At 43.4% G+C, this 21,901-nt stretch overlaps 1 protein-coding gene across 2 annotated transcripts in view; it reads left to right on the top strand.

Moving 5' to 3' along the window:
• The window catches only part of LOC118079333 (uncharacterized), a 30,739-nt gene that overhangs the window by 3,581 nt on the left and 5,257 nt on the right, over positions 1 to 21,901 (top strand). The window contains exons 2-8 of one of the 2 annotated variants that reach the window (XM_035103451.2): positions 917 to 1,043; positions 2,186 to 2,363; positions 8,617 to 8,696; positions 10,374 to 11,192; positions 14,358 to 14,538; positions 16,498 to 16,645; positions 19,493 to 21,901. In XM_035103451.2, coding sequence (XP_034959342.1) covers positions 2,271 to 2,363; positions 8,617 to 8,696; positions 10,374 to 11,192; positions 14,358 to 14,538; positions 16,498 to 16,645; positions 19,493 to 19,557 — 1,386 coding nt within the window. In that variant the 5' untranslated portion in view covers positions 917 to 1,043; positions 2,186 to 2,270 and the 3' untranslated portion in view covers positions 19,558 to 21,901. The remainder of the gene's footprint in view (positions 1 to 916; positions 1,044 to 2,185; positions 2,364 to 8,616; positions 8,697 to 10,373; positions 11,193 to 14,357; positions 14,539 to 16,497; positions 16,646 to 19,492) is intronic. The other variant, XM_035103450.2, reaches the window with a different exon arrangement.

The following is a 21,901-nucleotide window of genomic DNA, read 5'->3' as shown; positions in this document are numbered from 1 at the left end:
AATTAGTCACATAATAGTGTGGCAGATGTGTGGTGTTTAGCCATTATCAGAATATTGGGAGATACAAAATTAACACAGGTGACCATGAAAACCTACTGCGTAGTGAATAAAAAGTGGATCATTGTATGATTTTCCGAGGGGATCCTCTCAAAACCATTGAATGAAAGCTTACATTGATAATCCTGCATCGCAGGGGGTTGGACTAGATGACTCTCAATGTCCCTTTCTACGATTCTGTGATTCTATGATTGATCCATAGGCTGTAGAGTAATAATTACATATCTGGCCCTTGCCAGCACTGCTATGACACAAACATTGACCCATAGCAACAATTCCAATGGGTCTGGTCTTCATGATTTTTGCATAGGATACTAGCATCAAATCACAGAGCACATTTGTTGTTGTTTAGTCATTAAGTCGTGTCTGACTCTTCATGACCCCATGGACCAGAGCACACCAGGCACTCCTGTCTTCCACAGAGCACATATCTGTTGCAAAAGTAGATTCAAAATATGGTGCAAGTATTCATTTACGCCCCCTAAAATTTGGTTGGAGTTAAAAGTCCCACCGGAATCCACTCCCAAGAGTTCACTAATATTAATAGTCATGCTTATACAATATATCTGGTTGGAAAGGGTTTGGGGCAGCTCCCTATCTTATAGCACAAAACATCCCTAGCTCCATGCTGCTTGGCATCTACTTTCCAGGCTGATTTATGGTGTCTCAGAGGAATCTAGTGTGCTCTAGAACCATTAACACACGGAGTGCATCTGAGCTGAAGACCTTCCTGATTCAACATTGCAAATGAACATGCTGCACATCGTGAAAGACAGTACTTAGACTTGAGGTCCTCAAGTGATCATAAAGTTTACTCATTTACTTGTGTTTTATTTTCTCAACTTCTCTTTCTGCCTAGGCTCACGGCAAGGACTATTTTTGCCCATTTGGAATTTGATTTTCCCATTTGGAAGACTGTACAGAAGTAAGATTCAAAGGTGTGGTTGCCTAGGCTTGGAAATTTCCCTGGCTTGCCATCATGTCAGGTAAGAATTGATTTGGGTTTGGGTTTCTTGAGGCACTTTGACCTCAGAGATATCCAGTGGCTGCCCTGCTCCCCTTGTCTCACTTCCACCAGCTATGAGGTTGTGATAGATGCTGAAACACAGCAGGTTAATTCTCTCAACTATTCACTGAAATTGGAGTTTTTCTTTGCAATATAGTGTCAAGTTCCTGGTCCAAGTAGTTGGTTATTCTGTTGAAAAAGGATTGCAGAATATGAATTGGAGGCACACATTTTCAAGATCTTTTTATGTCTCATAACTGAGGGGAAATACCCCCTACTTAGAGCTGATAATAATAATAGGGTCCAAATTAATTTTAGCAGCTGACTTAATGTATTTTGCTACTATGATACAGGCATTAAAATTTTCCAGTTTCCTTGTAAAAGGCCAGTTGAAGCTGGTAGGTAACAGAAATAGCACTCAGAAATCTGTTCTTTTGTTTTGATGTATATACACAAAATTGAAACTGAATCCTGACAAGTGCTGTGGCTTAGTTGTTCCTAGATCCAACAAATAGGAAGGCAGCTTGTTTTGGCCACCACCTAAAAGGCCTGGTGTGTAGTCTTTGGGGTACTGATGGATTCTACGGTGATTTGTGACCTAAGGGAGTCTGGATGATGTGGAGTGCCTTTCTCCAGTTCAAGTGGGTTTGTTAGCTCCAGGCATTTTGGGCCAGGAATTGCCTGGTCACAGTCAACTGCTTCTGTTTCTGCTGTCTTTATGAGGGGCTACCTTTGAAAATGGTTTGGAGGCTGCAGCTAGTGGAATATGTAGCATCTGAGATTCTGATGGGCTTTACCTTTCATGACCATGTCCTTAAATATCTGTACTCAATGCCTATTTACGGTATCATTGAGCCCAATTCAGTATACTGTATTCATTTTGATATACAAAGCCTGAGTGGCTTGGAATTTTCTATTCTGCCTGGGAATGGGGAGCCCCTCTAGGTGTTACTTTTACACAACTTTTACTTTTATTCAGTGTTAAATTTTATTTTCATGTACTTTTACTTTTAAAACACCCAGGAAACTTTCGCTACTGGGTGGCATATAAATACTACAGTATATTGAAAATATTTTTCTCATCAGTTTTCTGCAAATTCATCCCATGCCATTTATTTTTAGGTGTATGGCTTAGTAAAGCCAGATAGTGCACTTAATATCCAGAACATCATCTACAAGAGAGGACCAATTCTATATTGGTGGTGTGATGAATATGCCATTGCATCAAATCTCCGTGATTCCAGCCCGGGATGTAACTTTTTCTAGAGTCTCTAAGAACAAGGTGAAAGAGAAAGAACAGGTATTGTGTAATACTTCTTTATGTTTCTTTTGTTAGGAGATTTCAGGTCTCTACGCTTATCATTCTTAGTGCATTTTGTATATGCTTATGTCAATAACCATTCTGTGTAAAAAATGACAACAATTTTTTTTAAAAAGGGTGGGTGAGAATAAGATTTGTTTCTCATTACTTCTTTTTGAGAAACCCATGCTGGCTCTTAGTAATCTTGAGTTTTGAATCTTTATCTGTGGCGCTGGGGATGTTAGAGTTTCATTACTATTTGTCATGGATGAGTTTAGCCACATCTTTGTGGATAGGTTTTTAACTCTTATTCAGAATTAAGTAATTTAATATACTTTGTGGACATGTGGTTTCATATTATGGCTGTGTATCATTAGGTAGTATGTGGACAATATAGGTTGTTGACACCCTGAACAATTCCCATCAACCTTCGGGGGCTCCAGCCAAATATTTTATTGGGGGGCTCCTGTGCTTCTGCATGCTTTGTCATGCTGGCCACATGACCTGGAAGCTGTATGCCAGCTCCCTCGGCCAATAATGCGAGATGAGCACTGCAACCCCAGAGTCGGTCACAACTGGACCTAATGGTCAGGGGTCACCTTTACCTTTATGCTTCTGCATAAGCATGCACGGGCCTGGTTCTGTGAGACCAATGTCAGTAGTGAACATGTGCTGATCAGCAGAAGTGTCTTGATCCTGCCACATCATGAACATTGGTAGCTGGAGAGGGAAAGTGGAATGATGACAGTTGTGATACCTTAGGCTGCCAATACTCTGGGTTCTTGATTACTCTGATGGGGAGAACAAATGAGAATTGGTGTCCACAATGCACTGAGTATTGAGGTTGTTGAAGGAAGGTATTTGGGGTGCCAAAGGAGGAAGTGCCTCTGAAGTGAACAGCACAGACTTTGCAGTAGGCATGCCAAGGTCTGGGGCTGAGTTTGAGTCTTGCTATGTGTACGTGAATTCCAACATTATGACAGGTGCTGCTGTTTCTATCGGGGGCGTTCTCAAACAGATTGGGATTATCTGTGAGTTTTGGGACACATCTTGGAAGAGCAAAGTGCCCTCTTCCCCCCTTGCTTCCCTCATCATGGAGCATGCTGTGTGCCTTCTCTGAGTTCTAGGCTCCTAGATGGCCATTTTTCCTGGGGGTGGAGATTCCTTACTTGGGTCATTTGTTGGGTGGGCTGTGTGGTGGCTGGCTCTGGAGGTTTGAAGTATCATGAGAGCTGTCATTTATTTTGGGGGGCATGTCAGAGACTTGTTGCTGAGGTGGGTTTAGAAGAGCACAACTGGTTCAGTTGCACTGGACTCGGAGCTTCGTGTGGCACTGCAACTATGATTTAGAATGGAGAGCAAGAGGCAGGGTGCGTGCCAATTTTGGCGTTGCACAGGGCGCTGCTGAAAGGGATGTTTTGCAGTTCAGATTGTATTTGGTTATGTCTGTCTGCATTAATTATTATTATTATTATTATTATTATTATTTATACCTCGCTCATCTAGCTGGGTTTCTCCAGCCATTCTGGGCAGCTCCCAACCGAATATTAAAAACACAATACAGCATTAAACATTAAAAACTGCCTTCAGATGTCTTTTAAAAGTAAGATAGGTAAAGGTAAAAAGGTAAAGGGGCCCCTGACCATCAGGTCCAGTCGTGTCCGACTCTGGGGTTGCGGTGCTCATCTCGCTCTATAGGCCGAGGGAGCCGGCGTTTGTCCGTGGCCAGCATGACAAAGCTGCTTCTGGCGAACCAGAGCAGCGCACAGAAACGCCGTTTACCTTCCCACCGGAGCGGTCCCTATTTATCTACTTGCACTTTGATGTGCTTTCGAACTGCTAGGTGGGCAGGAGCTGGGACCAAGCAACGGGAGCTCACCCCGTTGCAGGGATTCGAACCGCCGACCTTCTGATCAGCAAGCCCTAGACTCTGTGATTTAACCCACAGCGCCACCTGGGCCCCTTAAAAGTAAGATAGTTTAGATAATTTAGACTTTAGGGATTGTGGGTGGGAATGTCCTTGAGCTAATGATGCAAAAGATCAAAAGATACTCTGTACTGGAACGCCACCCCACTCTTGTGCACACCAAATTCCATTTTCACCCACCCTGGGTGTGCAGTTTGGAAAACAGAGTGAATATGGGACTGGGTGGGCTCTAAGGTTGGAGAGATTTTGACCTTGGGGTTTTTAGTCCAAGTATTGGGAGAGCCATCTCCTCACAGTACTGTTTCTGATATACCTTACCACCATTCAGTGGCCATTATTGAGCCATAAGGTTTTTCAGCTCACCTCCCAAATTAGATTCTTGCAGAGAGAGCATGCAATCATGTATTTTAGAGAAGTTTATAATAATTTAAAAAACTGAAAGTAGCAAGGAAACCATTAAAAATGCTAAATTGTACTCAGATGGAGAAGGTGCTGCATTTCATTAAACTAAAAACATTTGAGAAATGAAGAAGGTAGACAAGGTAGACAAACTGCTTGTTATTTTACTGAAAAAGAAGCAAAATGATCTCAGTCCACCACTGCTGCAAAAAAAATGTAGCCAATAACTAAGGAAATAGCAGGGGGATTTCTTAATTTTACAGCAGATTCTATGCTGTAGAAAATTTATTGGCAGACAAGATTAGAAATTTTGTAGCAAAGGTAAGATGTTGCTCAATTCTTGGAAGAAGAGATTACAAGAACCTGTGGTAACAGAAATATTAAAGTAGACTATTAAAATAAATTAAATCTTAAGAACATAGGAAGAACATGCTGGATCAGAGCAGTGGCCCATCTAGTCTGGCATCCTGTTCTCAGAGTGCCAGTCAGATTCCTTGGGAAACCTACAAGCAGGACCCAAACACAAGAGCACCCCAACCCCAACCCCAGTACAGTTTCCAGCAACTGGGATTCAGAAGTATGACCATGGAGGCAGAGCATAACCATTTTAGAGCCATCCAAGTTGGTGGACATCACTGCCTCCTGGGGGAGGGAGTTCCATAGTTTAAGTATGCACTGTTTGAAGAACATGGGTAGGCAAACTAAGGCCCGGGGGCTTGATTCGGCCCAATCACCTTCTAAATCTGGCCTGCGGGAGGTCCATGAATCAGCATGTTTTTACATGAGTAGAATGTGTCCTTTTATTTAAAATGCATTTCTGGGTTATTTGTGGGGCATAGGAATTCATTCTCCCCCCCCAAAAAAATATAGTCCAGCCCCCCACAAGGTCTGAGGGACAGTCGACCGGCTCCCTGCTGAAAAAGTTTGCTGACCCCTAATGAAGAAGGATTTTCTTACCTATTCTGAATATTCAAACATTCAGCTTCATGGGCTGTCCCAGAGTGAGCTAGTGCTGTGAGAGAGGGAGGAAAACTTTCCCTTATCTACTTTCTACATTATATGCATCATTTGACCTCAAATCCCTGGTTTTTCAGAGGCCCAGGTGGCGCTGTGGGTTAAACCACTGAGCCTAGGGCTTGCTGATCAGAAGGTCGGCGGTTCGAATCCCTGTGACGGGGTGAGCTCCCGTTGCTCGGTCCCAGCTCCTGCCAACCTAGCAGTTCGAAAGCACATCAAAGTGCAAGTAGATAAATAGGTACCGCTACAGCGAGAAGGTAAATGGCGTTTCCATGTGCTGCTCTGGTTTGCCAGAAGCGGCTTTGTCATGCTGGTCACATGACCTGTAAGCTATACGCCGGCTCCCTCGGCCAATAATGCGAAATGAGCGTGCAACCCCAGAGTCAGTCACGACTGGACCTAATGGTCAGGGGTTCCTTTACCTTTACTTTATGCATCATTTTATACACTTCTGTCATGTTTCTTCTTACTCTCCTTTTCTCTAAACTTAAGAAGCTCCAGATGTTGTAACCTTTCTTCATTGCTCAATCTCCTTGATAATTGTGGTTGCCCTTTTCAGCTCTACAATATCCTTTTGGAGGTGAGGCAAATGGAACTGTACACACTCTTCCAAATGTGGCTGCACCATAGCTTTGCATAACAGCATTATGATATTGGCAGTTTTATTTTCAGTTTCATTCCTAGTGATCTCTAGCATGGAATTTACCTTTTTCAAAGCTTCTGTACACTGGGTCAACATAGAATCATAGAATCATAGAGTTGGAAGAGACCACAAGGGCCATCCAGTCCAACCCCCTGCCGAGCAGGAAACACCATCAAAGCATTCTTGACATATGCCTGTCAAGCCTCTGCTTAAAGACCTCCAAAGAAGGAGACTCCACCACACTCCTTGGTAGCAAATTCCACTGCCGAACAGTTCTTCATTATGACCTCAAGATCTTGTCCCTGGTCAGTCACTGCCATGAGAGGGGGGGGGTATTGCCCCAATGTGCATCACTTTACACTTGTTGATGCTGACTTTTTAATACAGTGGTACCTCGGTTTACAAATTTAATCCGTTTCGGAAGTCCGTTCTTAAACTGAAACCATTCTTAAACTGAGGCACGCTTTCCCTAATGAGGCCTCCCACCGCCGGTGCCTTTCCACCGTTCGGATTCCGTTATTAGAACGAGTTAAAGTTCACAAACTGGAACACTACTTCTGGTTTTGTGGAGTTCGTAAACCGAATCATGCGTAAACAGGACTGTTCTTAAACCAAGGTACCACTGTACTACTGCATTTCACTCAGTTTGGAGAGTTCCCTTTGGAGCTCTTCACAATCTCTTTTTGTTTTAGCCACCCTAAAAAGATTAGTATTAGCAAACCTGGCCACCTCACTGCTCATCCCTAACTCTAGCTATGGGCAAGTTTAAAAGCATGGGGCCTAGTGCTAATTCTTGAGGGATTCCATGTTTCACATTCCTCCATTGGAAAACTGTCCATTTATTCAGATCTCTGCTTTCTGTTGCTTAACCAGTTCCTGATCCACAAGAGGACCTGTCCTCTTACCCCATGACTGCAAAGCTTACTCAAGAGATTTTCACAAAGTACTTTGCTGAAAATCCAAGTACATTATGTCAACTAGGTCACTACTAACTATATGCTTGTTGATACTCTCAGGGACCTTTAATAGATTAGTGAGACAGCACTTGCCCTTGCAGAAAGCCATGCTGGTTCTGCTTCAGCAGGGTTTATTCTTCTATGGGCCAGACATTAAACTAATTGGCCTGTGATTTCCAGGATCCTCAGGATTCCTTTTAAAAAAGATGTTACATTAGCTGCTTTCCTATCCTTAGATATGATGTTTGATCTTAGGGACAAGTAACAATTTTTTGTTAGAAGTTCAGCAATTTAGAATGTGAAATTGCAGAGGGAGAGGGCAGAATGGAAACATTGTAAGGTTGGTGGTTTTTTTGTTTTTGTTTTTAAATCATTTATTGGGACATTTGTTAAATGCTATAAGATTTCCCAGAGACTTGAAATATATCAAACCTTATAGCTGTAGGTAAACAAGGGAAACATCTTATATTTACAGACTTACAGCTCTTCTCAGCCAATATCTTAAAATCTGGCTACTTGGCTAAGAGATTGAACTCTTTTAATTAGTATCTGGATCACAGATTATTAAATGGGTCTACTGACAAGAATTCTTTAATTTTGTTTTAACAATTTGTATACAGTACCACTTAATCACAGTCATCTTTAAGCAGTGCTTTCATACAACAGTGCAGTAGTAAATAGAATTCATGTTGTTAAAAAACTGAAAAGGCAAGAGGACTATTTTTGGATGCTGAACAAAATTGGTCATCAAAATAGAACATCTGCACTGGGTTTTGGAGAAGGTTGCCATAGGAAGCAAATGCATACAAGAAATTATAGGCTATTCTGGCTCCTTTAATTGTATTAGTTTGTCATGTCAAATCACTCATTCCATTCTCATTGTCAAAACTAGGAAGGGAAAGAGAAGAGGCTCCACCAGTATTTGAATGGCTATTTATAAAGATGTAAACTCACCGCTACCATTTTCTCTCTCTACACCCATGTGTACTGCTCTGGATAATGTTCTCTCTGTGTGTAACAATTCTCTTGTACAGTGGTACCTCGGTTTAAGTACGCAATTGGTTCCGGGGAGCCGGTCGTTCCCTGAAAAGTACTTAAACGGAGTGGCAATAGCGTGTGTGTGCGAACCGCCGATAGAGCGCCTCTGTGCATGCACGCGCCGCGGAACCCGGAAGTAAACACTTCCGGGTCCATGGAGTACTCAAACCGAGAGTACTCAAACCGCAGAGAACTTAAGCCGAGGTATTGTAGTTAGGAAGAGAATCCTGTTGTGCGAAATACACTTACCTGAAAACATACGTTTTCTTGCAGGCTGGCGGTTCAACCTCTGTTTCTGCTCCTCGCATCTTCTGTCAAACATCTGTTACGCCAACCAGTCAGGACATATGCAGGTAAAGTACTGGCTGTGTTGTTGCAGGAAAACATTACTTTCAGATTTGCACATGATGGCTATTCACATACATTCTTATGTTGTCAGAGATGAGATGCATGGATTACAATGCAAAGCAAGTATCTCAGACACCTGACTCCTCCAATATGCAGCCATTTTTCTAGTGTTCTCAAAATGCAAATACAGAAACGCAACAACAGAAGTGCCTTTCCAAGCAAAAAAGACACAGGAAAGCTAGCAATCTTGGAGTATACTATTAAGGGCTGAAGTTGTTGTTAAGGTGGCACAATTAGTGTGTTACATTGCATGTCATGCCAATTTCCTATAAATCAGAATGTGGAATATAAAAGCACAACAAATGGGGTGTTCAGGCCAGAATTCAAGGTAAAAGCACGGAACAGCTTCTTCCTTTATTCTCTTTAAATAGATTCCCTATTTATGGTATATTACATTTATTTTTATTTACAAGATTTGCCACACATGAGGCCTCCATGATGGCTAACATAATACAGTGGTACCTCGACTTACGAACGACTCGGCAACTGAATTTTTCGACTTACGAATGGGGCTAATGGCCACGCGCTTACGAATGTCTCGATATCCGAAAGGAAACCGCGGGATTTTTCGACTTACGAATTTTTAGATAGGGTTGCTTCGACTTGCAAATTTTTCCGTTTCCAATGCATTCCTATGGGAAATTGCGTTTCCAATGGCGTTTTCCGACTTACAAATTTTTTGACCTTCGGAACGGATTAAATTCGTAAGTCGAGGCACCACTGTATACATAAAGCAGTAATAAGATTTCTTTAAAAGCTTGTGGTGTCTTACAAAACTCTAGGGCAGGAGATGCCAATGTGGTGCCCTTCTGATGTTGTTGGACTACAGCTCCATCACTACCAGTCAGCATGGACATGGGTCGGGATGATGGGAGCGGTAGTCCAATAGCTTCTGGTGGACATCAAGTTGGCTCTCCCTGCTCTGGGGGACAGTGATGGAAAATGCCCACTCCAAGCTTTAGGTGTTTCTGTTGCTGCTGTTGCAGCTGCTGGTCTTTGAAGGTTACTTGGCGACCCTAAAGGACAATCCTCCTCTGAAGTGTGCTACCTTACAACTCAGGGCCAGGTAGGATCAGATGTTTTTCATCCCTGGGACTAGTGCATATGCTTTGCACTGCTGTTATCTGCTGCTGTTGGTTTTATTTTGGTTTAAGCTGTTGCTGGTTTTATTCCGATTTAGACTTCATGTTTGTATGTTACTTCTTTCCTACAGTTTAAATTTTTACTCTAAACTGCCCCACGAACCTTGATTGTTGGGCAGAATACAAACAAATTAAATAAAATCATTATCCTCAGCTGCTTTCCCCCCAGTGGGGATTGTTTCTGATCTTGGAGCTTCACTAGGAGAACAGTTGTTAAGAGTACTTTTGGAGGGTTCAGCAGTCCCTGCCCACACATGCTGTGCTTTGAATGGCATGTTCACATCGCTTAAAGGAAATTGGCATGGCACACATGGCATCATATTGATTTGTCTGTTTAATGCTACTGTTTGCCACTTCTGTTCTGCTTGCTATTTGTCATTCCCACACTAGCTGAAATTGTCATTTCTTCACGTAATTGTATGCATTCTTTTTATAATTGTTTTTACTTTCTGTGCTTTTATTCCACTGTTCTGCATGCAGTTCCAGTGCAGTGTGTTCTGAATGTTGTCATCACAGTCCAGTGCAATCTGCTGTTGTCTTGAAAAATCCTGTCTCCCAGAATTCTCTGACTCAAGGGGCCACTGTGACAGTAATCTGTCAGGATATGGTGCAGGCTTCCAAGAAAAAGCTCCATGGGCATGATTGTGGCCATGTTCTCAAGTCTAAGAATGGAAAAGCTACCCAGTCTCTGAAATTCTCCAAGTCTCTCAGTGATATGGACCAGAAGGCTCAGAGTGCATTCAAGAGCTTTCACTACGCAGAACGAACCTGTTCAGAAGGCAAACTCTCACAAGCCCAGGAGCAGTGTTTAAAGCTTAATACATTTTATCACAAGGAGAAGAAAACATTCAACCTCAGGCCCTTTAATTTCAGTAGCTCCAAACTCTCTTATTTCCAGACTCGTTCCACCAATTACTCTAGCACTTCTGGGGCTAGTGCAGTACACATTCCTCTCCTGGAGGAGAAGAGTGAAGGTGAAACATCCCGGAGCAAAAAGTTGTTGCACTACCTTTTCTCTTCTCATAGCTCCAGCGCCAGCAGTCATGAATTGGATAACAACTCAAGCTGCCTCCAACCAAAGAAATCATCCAGTGTGGTGGTAGAGAGCACAGGTTTCTGTTCAGATGACATGGGAGATGACGATGTCTTTGAGGACAGTTCCTCTGTGAGGCTGAAAATTACAGAGCTACGAGCACCACTCTGTTCGGTTGAAAAGGATAGTGACCTAGATTGCCCTTCCCCCTTGTCAGAAATGTCCCCCCCGCTTTCCCCTGTGTCTGTATCTGGGGATGCCTGCAGGTCGGTTTACAAAGCACTGTCTTTTTCTTCTACCCCCTCCCAGCTCTGTTGTAGTCTACTCTGTCCCTTGTGTTTCCACTCTTGCTTGCTTCAGCACATGCCGTTTTAAGACCATGCTGCTCTCCCAGCTTACTGATCTTTCCTTTTAGCATAACTTCCTCTTGAGTTAGTAAACTCTTTGAAAAACCAAATCAATTGAGTGGCCAAGGTAAAACCCATAAATACCCGGGTGAAGCCATAAATAGCAAAAGAAAATGGGCTACTTGTGTGAAAGACGAAGGTGATCTTACAGACTGAAAGAACTTAGAAACGAGGTGGCTGCAGTCCTGCACCCACTTACCTAGAAGTGAGTTCCATTGAACTTAACTGGACTGAGTTAGGTATATACAAACTTGCTCCATAAATAGATCTTGGGATCCTAGCCACATAGCCAAAGACTTACTAAGGCATGTTGTATCTGGGCATTCTGTCAATCTATTTTACTGAAATAATTTAAGTAAGAGTCTTGTAAGTGGGTGGAGTTGGGGCACGACGACATTGCATTTATTGAATGTAGTGCTCACATACACATAGCACAACATACATTACACACACTCATGCATGTTCCGTGGCACAGGTGCTCTAACGGCTAGGTGGCCTGTTTAGGAGTCTGAAGGGAGGAAGAGGAGGAGGAGGCAGGAGTGGAGCTGTGATGTCAGCAGCATCATGCTGCTCAAGGTGGATGAGAGAGTTCTTGCCACTCGTTTTGTCCCAAAAGGTCCTGTCTTCTGCCCAGGCTTTTGCACTCTTCCCTAGGGGATCAGTTGCTCACGCCCCCTTCTTTGACACACTTGATCACAGGTTGCCAGCACATGATCAGAGAGACTTTAGTCCCATAACACCAGTGATCAGATACAGGGGCGAATCTACTAGGAAACTAATGAAACTTAATCTTCAGTACCCCTAATCCCAGAAGCACTGGGATTAAAAATCTTGCTTTAAAAAGTGCATCGTGCATGTATATAACATTTCCCTAATTTCCCGTAGTTTTCATCCCCCCCCCAAAAAAAATCATAGAATAGTTGGAAGGGACCACAAGGATCATCTAGCCCAACCTCCTGCAATGCAGGAATATTTCATCACCTCATGCTCTACCAACCGAGCTGATACTCAATAAAGCATAGGGAAACTTTATTCACACCAGTGACTTTGACATGTGAGTACAGCAATTTTAATCAAAATGTGAAATGTAGTAACTAAAACAAAACTGGTGATCTGTTATGGAACAAACCCACTGAAGAAGTTAGCAGTGGTTACCCAGACCTTGTTGCTGATTGCAAAGGAACCTCCCATATCAGTTCAAGCTTCAGGGCCCCAAAAATGTTGGTCCACCACTAATATTGGTGTGTTCTTTTGGACTGAGGTCACACATACAGGAGCCTGACTGAGTGCTGTTTCTTACAGCTGAGAGGAGAGGAGGCCTCTCAGACTTGGGCATCTTCAGCCAGTTTTGTTGTGTTGGAATACCAGACATGATGAACTAACATTGCCTGTTGCTTCTTTCCTAGTAGTAGAGCGAACTTTTCTAAGCCAAGCAGCATTCATTCCTCGCTCATTCACAATTGATCCATATTACATTGAGGATATTAGAGACAAATATACTTTGAGAAGACTAAAGGTACAATGTTGTAGGAATATAATTGCAGTTTATAAAGAAAAGATGGTGTTTATACTTTAAAAGTTTGAGTGGAAAGCATTGGAGGCTTTGTGCAAGGGAAAGAACATACATGAAAACATACCCCATAAACACACACATAACTTATTTAAATGTGTAATATGTCCTGGTAAGTAGTGCAGTAAGTAAGATATTAATGTCCCTGTAGAAAGATGGTGAAGTATTATAATTATTTTGCCCACTCTCTCTTTGTTACCAGTTCTTTTCTTGACTTTATTTATCCCACCTCTTGAGCTTTAGAAAAGCTAGGAAGACAAAACTGTGTCTTGTGGTTACGTAGTGTTATGTGTATATAGCATATTTGTATTACTGTATCTAAACAGAAATTGTCCTTGCAGTCCTTTGGGGATCTGTACTGGCTAGCCATGCATGATCTTCAATGTATATAACCCTTTCCATATTGCTTCACATGTAATGTTAAGTCAAAACATGGTGTAGCATGATTTAGCAAATGTGCAAATTCCTGGAGCGAATATTGTGACTTCATCTCTTGTCACTGCGCCTCAGTTCCTCAGACTTCCCTCCTGCAAAAGTTAATTCAGGCACCAGGTACTGGATTCTGCCCTGTATCTTAACATTTTGAAGACTGATGCAAATAATTCATTCAGCTTCTGTGCAGCCCCCTTATCCTCCTTTATCACACCTATTGATTCCTTATCATCCAAGGGTCTGATCACCTCCCTAGACATTCTCCCGCTAATGTATTTAAAGAACTTAATGTTGTTGGTGCTGGGTTTTGTTTTTTGTTTAGCAATGTTCTCAAATTCTTTTTTTTTTAAGCATCCCATGTCATTGCTGCCAACATGCACCATAAGCACTGACTCCTCCCCAGGCTATCTGGGTGGCGAGCAACATCAGCTACCTTTGCCCCCAGCAGACAATTTACCCTGTGTCTATCACACGCCCTCCTGTCTATAAGTTCCTGTTCCCATGATTCCTCCACCCCCTGGAGAAGTATCCTCAGAATAGAGGATAGTGTCCCCCCCCCCAAATGGTCCTTTCTAAGTGAATGCTTCCCTCTTCCTCGAAGCAATGCTCTCCTCCCTGACAGTAGGGGAGCTATCATCCTCAGAGTGGGACACAGCTATAACATCCCTGAAGGCCTCATCCACCAGTCTCTTTGCCTCTTAGCTTTTCCAGTCTGGCAACAAATGTCCCCAGAGAGCCTGGGGCTCATTGCACCTTGGGCACACTCACAGTCATAGATGTAACAGACAGTGGAAGACAATCTGGGCCAAGTTGAATGTTAAACTAGGCAAAACAAGGGCTTAGCAGCAGCAGCAGAACTGGGGAGGAATGCAATGCCTGCAATCTTTGCTCCCGGAGTCCACATCTTTGCTCACTTGTGCTAAGCCATGGCTTGACAAAATATTATGTGTGAGCTGGGCCTGTGTTTTCTTGGTTTGGTTCACAAATCTTCCCCCTAACAACTTGCTTTGCTCCTGACATAGGATATGCCATTGTGAAGGAGACGATGAGAGCCCTCTAATCACTCCCTGTCACTGCACAGGGAGCCTTAATTTCGTGCATCAGGCTTGCCTGCAGCAGTGGATCAAGAGCTCAGACACCCGCTGCTGTGAACTCTGCAAATATGAATTTATCATGGAGACCAAATTGAAACCTTTAAGAAAAGTAGGTGGAATGAATGGCTTTCAATCATGTAAATTGTAGATTTCCTCATTACCTCTTCACACACATTTAAGCAGCACACATTACAGATATCTGAAGTAGTTTTCTTTGTTCAAGTGAAAATAGCAGAGAGCTGTGAGGTATCTATGCCGGGGTCGGGAGGGGTCACAGCCAGAGAGTGTCCATGAGGCTTTGAAAGATGTGCTGCTCCCTGTGCAATGAAATATGTCTGAAGTGCTGTTGAGAATGAGTGTACACCCAAACACTACATGCGACTGCATGTGGGTGAGAGGTGACATTGTGTGCGAGAGGGGAGGGGAGAGAGGTGGTATTGGAAGGAAGGAAGGAAGGAAACCTGAAGGGGTCTGAGAGTAGTTTCAGGGAAGTGTGCATGAGAAAGGTGCTCCTGTTGTGGGGATGGAGTGAGAGAGGGGCTATCACTGCTTGTGCAAAAGGAACTGCTATTGCATGTGTGTGTCAGAGCAGCAGCACTGGTGGGCATGCCAGAGGTGTGTGCTTGTGTATAAGATAAGCACAAGAGAGACTCTTTGACCTGTTGCGCAGGCTGCATCCCTGTTGTCTGGGAGAGGGGTGTGTGTGTTGCTGTCTTGGCTTGACGTCTCCCCTCAGGGCAATATAGAAAAAAAACAGCCATGGGTTATAAACAGTGAACTATTGCACAGGCTACTAAGGTAATTAAAAACAAGAATGATGCAACCCTTGTAGGATTGATGTAAAGGTGATATCGCAATGTCCTCTCAATACCTTAACACACTATTTGATAGGGTTGGTATACTGTAATAGGTTAGAGTCATAGGAAATAGCTCTTTTGTTGGGTTTTTATTATTTTAACATTCTTTATTAAATTCATATATCCAAGGATCACAGGACAGTTTACAGTATAAAAACAAAAAATATGTAACATAGTATCAAACAAAACAATAACCCCCACTGTAGTATAGAAGGCCATAGATTGTTTAATTAGCCAAAGGGCTGGGGAAAGAGGATAGTTTCCTCCCGGCACGTAAAGATACGTAACAAAGGCGCCAGGCGAGCCTCCCTGGTTCAGAGCATCCCACAAGCGGGGAGCCACCCTAGAAAAGGCCCATTCTCATGTTGCCACCCTCTAGACCTCTGGCAGAAGGTGCACACAAAGAAGGGTGGCTTAGATGATGACCTCAGTGTCTTTGTCACTTCATATGGGGAGAGAGGATCCTTGAGGTATTGCGCTCCGGAGCCATTTCATGCCCCCAAATTCTTCACCAGCTGAAGTTTCTAAAGCATCTTTAGAGGTAGCCCTGTGTAGCATGGTTAAGCACTAGCTGAGGTCCACTGCCCAGCAGAGGTGCCTTTGTAATCTCTTATTTCTTCTCCTTCCCTCCCTCTCTCAAACTCTGGCGGAAGGGAGAAGTGTGGGGAGGAGATGTTGGGAGCTGAAGGTGACAGGAAATAAAGGTGTCTGAAGGAATGGGGAAGAGAGGAGAGAAGGCCTTTCTTTAACTAATATGGGTACATTCTTTAATGCAAGACACCAGAGAGAGGGCAGCTGCTGTTGGCCATATAGGGACAACTCTGTCGTCACTCCAGTGCAAGAAAATGTGGCCATAAAATGTATCCAGCGGGAACAGCTTTTTGAACATTTAACTTGACCTAGTGGAGCAGCTTAATAATATTTTCAGCATAGCTTGAGGTCGTTAAATTTATATAAGTGATGGAGAGAAAAATCTGGACTGATACGTTTATGGTATCAAAAATAATTCTGAGTTGGCCAGTCAAGGATGTGGATAGAAAGTAATATGCCATGGATAGAGGGTGCTCAGATCACCTAAGCAGGGAAAAGCACTTTAAAAGTGAAATAAAAATAGTTTCTGTCTCAAGTAAATACAACTTGCCTCTTCTACGGTGTTCTGGCATTCCTTTTATGATCTCACCACTTGTTCTGCTTTCTGGATTTCTTCCTAGTGGGAGAAGCTGCAGATGACAGCCAGTGAGCGAAGGAAGATCATGTGCTCTGTGACTTTCCATGTAATTGCTATCACTTGTGTGGTGTGGTCTCTCTATGTCCTCATCGACCGAACTGCTGAAGAGATTAAACAAGGGGAGTCCACCGGTATGTTACTTTGCTTTTTTTCAACAGAAAACGGGCAGACAAAAAATACTTGCCCATTTGCTCCAAGGAAACGTTATGGCAACATAAAAGGCAACGGAACCTTGACATTTTTGTTTTTATGCTCTATACCAGGGGTCCCCAAACTACGGCCCGGGGGCCGGATGCGGCCCAATTGGCCTGCCAATCCGGCCCGCGACGACCCCCGCCGCCGCCCGCTCTTATGGCGCGCAGCGCGGCAGCGCTCTTCCAGGTCGGGAAAAAAGCGCCGAAAATCCTTTGTGCGCATGTGTATGGGCCTCTCCCAACCCGGAAGAGGTCATTTCTGGTGCACTTCCGGGTCGGGGGAGGCCCATACGCATGCGCACAACGGATTTTCGGCGCTTTTTCCACCCTGGAAGCGCGCCGCCGCGCCAGTAAGCGCCCGTGCACATGCGCACGGGCGCGCACTCCCCCACCCGCCGGCCCGCACAGGCGTGCGCTCCCCCGTCCTCCGGCCCGCCGCGCGATCGGCGCGGTGGGAACCGGCCCAAACGCCGGTAAGTCTAGGGACCCCTGCTCTATACTAATCTGATTATACCTCCGCTTTATGTGCCACCATACAGAACATATCTGGAGGTAAAAAGTATTGCGGGGGAAATATAAAGTGAAGTGGCATATGCATTTTGCTAAAACAAAAAACATTTTGGACTAAGACTTGTGGTCAGAAGGTACAGCCGGCCACCATTTCGTGTGGGAGTTCTGTTCCCAGCCCCCGTGCGCATTGCTGGAGCACGTATAGGTGTGCCCTGTTACGCCCTTTTAGTGACGTCTTGAGTGACATTTCCGGGTCACTTCTGGGTTTGGCGCGATGCCTGTGTGCAATCACATCACTTCTGGGTTTGGCGCGTGTTAATTAGTCGTTCTCTGTGTGGGGCAAGGAAACCATGACAGCTTTGGAGAAGGAAGATAAACAGTGCTCTTCTCCATTTCTGATCATGCTTGATCATGGCAATGTGCAAGCTGTGACAATGAGACAGAAATTGGGGGACTGGAGCCTTTCCCTTAGCATATATTGCCATATTTTACTTGCTTAATCTTCCATTATGTCACCTCTTTCTGTATTTCTGTAATGAACACAGATGCTTGCCTGTTCTTCTTTATTGTGCTACTTCTTTATCCATTTTCTTTGTCTTTCATACATATAAAATACAAAATCTGATTCTTGCATCACATTCTTATTGTACTCCTCTGCATATTCCCTTCCTTCCTTGACTCTCACAGATTTTGTCGGCCTCTCGGCCTCCTTTTTGTTTATCTGCTGGTTCCTATACCTAAAATGGGCATAAACCTCAAAATCATTTCTTCTGCAAAGGCGAGCATCAGTTCATCTATTGAATCCCCTAACTTTGCACTTGTAAGCATTCACATTGGTTATTTTTCAGGGCTGTACGTATTCTACAAATGCTGCAAAACGTATAGGACTTCAGATGGAAAATTGAAAGTCTCAAGTAGTGATGTGATTAACCCCAGTTTGAATTCCCACTCAGTGTGAAGGCCATTCTCATGGACACAGCGCCCCCTCGGCCAGCAGGAGGAGCGGAGTCACTCACTGCTCTATCCACAGCCTGGATATAAAAGCCACTAAGACACAGTTCCACAGGACCAGGGGCAACTAGGAGTTTGTTCAGTCCCCCACCCCCTCAATTCTGAATCTGAAGTGTTTCATACGGTACAAATTCCTAAAGAAGCAACACATCAGGAAGGATATTTTATGATTAATTGATGTCAGCCATAGAATCTCAGATTTGTGGTAAATGAGAGCACCGTGATGCCAGTTCAGAACCTGGAGCACCCAAGAATTCAGCTGGACATTTCATCTTACTTCATGCATTTGTCAGAAGAGAGGATGGGGAAATTATAGCACCGATCAGTCTGGTGTTGACATTTTGTCCACATGTGGTCCTTGCAGAGCATCCTATTGCCTTACCGACTGCAGATCATAAACACAGCCAACATTTCAGTACTACTGTCCAGCATACTAAAGCAATCAGATGGGATGACTGGATCAGAGGCTTTCTGAAGGGTTCAGCCTTGCAACACACTGACGGATTGTGAATTTCTCCAGATGTGAATCCCCTGGCTCTGGGGCCTGTATGTTAGGCCAAGCGGCCAAGGGTGTATGGAACAGTCAGGAAGTGAGCAAAAGTATAAATTGACTGAGCACTCAAGCTAGTGCTGAGATCATGTCTAAGCCATAACAAGGGTCGTCATGTGCACACATATACTTATACCATACTTATGTGAAGGTATTTGTCGACAATGTCCAGTCACATTCCCTCCACCAAAAGCCAGCAAAACCTTCAACTGGACAGAAAAGGCATATGGCCCTGTGACAGCAGGCGCATCTAATGGTAGATTGACTAGTCCTTCACCCACAGAGTATGCAGTGCTTCAGAAAACCAGTGAGGCATCTGTTTGCAATGCAAGCAAGCTGACAGATACAGAGATTCGTGTCAAGGTACCGGCATCCCAGAGAAGAGGACGTAAACGTCCTGGAAGAACAATGGCCAATGGGACTTGTGTATGCTTTTTCAGGGTGTTGAAGTAACTCAAACTAGCAGCAGAGATCATTCTGATTATTCATCAGTAGTCAAGGAGCCTGTGGTTCCTTGATCTGGTAGAAATTGTTGGAGGGAAAGCAAATCCATTTCCTTCTCTTAAATTCATAGTCAGTGCATGTGCTACTTTAAACCAGCAGAGGCCACTATATTGTACAGCAATCTAGTCCGCACTTGCATGTAGTATTTGTTTTGTTTAAGTTTACTCCACCCCTAACAGCTGAGCCATTTTGTTTGTTCTTCTCTCCAGACAAGATGCTTGCAACTTTCTCGCATTTCCACTCATCCTACATGAATAAAGCCTTTGAACTTTAATTCACACAAGCTGCAAGAGAAATAACAGTCAAGACACATTGGAATCTACTGGAATGGGTGAAGGACCAGTCCTCTTTCTTCAACTCTAAATATGCCTTGACTGCATAGAGGCTGAAAATATCTGAATGCAGTAACTTGGATAATCACACAGTTTTTGAAGCCCTCTTAGCTTTGGGGGGGGGGGGGGGAATCGATGGGAACACCTGGAAGGCCTTTGTATAGTGGTACACTTTGAAAAACAAAGCTTAAGGCCTTGAGAAGTCTTGTTAATCTTCAGAGATTTTAGAGGATTAGTCTGGTCTAGCTGGATGGTTGGATCTCCAATCAGAGGAGTCGAAAGTAGAAGGTGACCCTGCCTCTTGTTGGTGCGAGAGGCAGACGCAAAGCATAAGGAACACCTTCCTTATTCTCCCAATAGCAGGATGTTTATGGTAATGAGAATTCCTGCTGCCACTGCCTCTTTTGTTTGTATTCACCTGATACCCCACAAGCCTTTGCAGCAGTCCAAGACTGATGCTACCTTACCACATCACCAGTTCAGTTACCATTGGCTGGCAGCAGAAACACAACAGAAGATGCAACCACCGCTGTCAAACACACTTCCAAAACTTCCCTCAGTTCTAGCACACACCACTCCACAGAGGCCTGGTGCCATTTTCCAGAATACTTTCCTCCCAGCTCTCTGGAACAAAACAATATCGTGCTACAAGATATCTGTCTACATCTCCATAAAGTTTTTAGAAAATTGGCTAGTAGCTCCAGAAGGTGCCTGACCTGTGGTGAATGGATTTGTGAAACTTCTCTGCTGGAAACTCAAGAAACCTAGCATAGGCTATGAGGGAAATCTCTGTACAGTGACTTTACCGGTCACTAGTTCCCAGCCTGCAAGCACCACTTCTTCATCTTCTTTTGCTCCGTGCCCAGACAGGTTGAGATGATTCTGCAGAAGAATATCCTCCTTCATCTCACAGATGACGTGGAAGATGCAACAGGCCACGGTCACATCAGCAGCTAAATCTTCCTTGAGGCACTCTTCACAAGCAGGCTGGCTCAGCTTTTACAGCATTTGTAGTTCTTTTTTATGGCTATCCTTGGAGTAGAGTCTGGCAAAAGGATGAGTTGCTTCTGGTTTGCAATAATGAGTTGTTACCAAGAGGCTCACTTCAGCTGGCCCTCTGACCACCAGCTTGGATGGCTTTATAAAAGGATTAGACAAATGCATGAAGGAAAAGGCTTTCAATGATTGTTAGTCACAGTGATTGTGTAGTGTCTTGAATCTGAACTGCAGCAAATCTTAACTATGGTCAGTCGCAACAAAGTGATTTCAAACTATAACTTATGAGATTAGCTTGATTCAAGTAATCATGATTAACGTAAAGGTAAAGGTACCCCTGACCGTTAGGTACAGTCGCGGATGACTCTGGGGTTGCAGCGCTCATCTCACACTATAGGAAAATTCATCCTACATTTTCTTCAACTTCCCTTCCCACTCTCTGCAGTTCCTTATTTTATATCATTTTCTTACTGCATAACCAATTCAAACTTATTTACAAATGTATTCTCTATGTTCCCTTTTAAATATTTCTTGCTGCACATGTTTATGTCAATCCTGCTAACGTTTTTAATTGTTTAAAGTTTGTCTTCATATATTCAACATACTTTCCCCATTCTGTTAAAAAAATGTCTCTCATCCTGATCTATAATTCTTCCGGTAAATTTTGCCATCTCTGCGTATTCCATCAGTTTTAGTTGCCAATTGTCTTTCATTGGAACTGCTTCTTCTTTCCATCTTTGGGTATAAACCATTTGGGCAGCTGTAGTAGCATACATAAATAAATAAATATATATATTCTATTCTTTGGGTGCCTCTCTACCAATTACACCTAAAAGGAAAGCTTCTGGTTTTTTTAAAAAAGTTATTTTCAGCATTTCTTTCCAACTCTTTATAAATCATTTCCCAGAAGACTTTTGCTATGTTACATGGCCACCACATGTGAAAAAAGTGCCTTCCTTCTCTTGACACTTCCAGCAGGTATTTGATTCCGCCTTATACATTTTACCTGGCTTACTAGGGCTGCCCTAGGCCCCTTTGGGAGAAGGGTGGGGTATGTGTTTTGTTGCTCTTTAGAAATAGTAGAAGCTGAGTGAATTTGTGCCAAATGTACAATTTTGCTTCATCAGTTTTAATGCAATTTCTCTTAGTGTTTGCACAATGTTTTTAGATCTTACAATACATCTGTTCCCACAATCTAGAGAACCTTGAATTTAAACATTTTGGTGGGTTATATCTTTGTTAACAGAGACTCACTATGCCAGCACTTTAAACTTTCTCTTTTATTCTTTC

The sequence above is a fragment of the Zootoca vivipara genome, chromosome 8 (assembly GCF_963506605.1).
Source record: "Zootoca vivipara chromosome 8, rZooViv1.1, whole genome shotgun sequence".
NCBI classification, from domain to species: Eukaryota; Metazoa; Chordata; class Lepidosauria; order Squamata; family Lacertidae; genus Zootoca; species Zootoca vivipara.
This window is presented reverse-complemented; position numbering and strand designations above follow the sequence as displayed.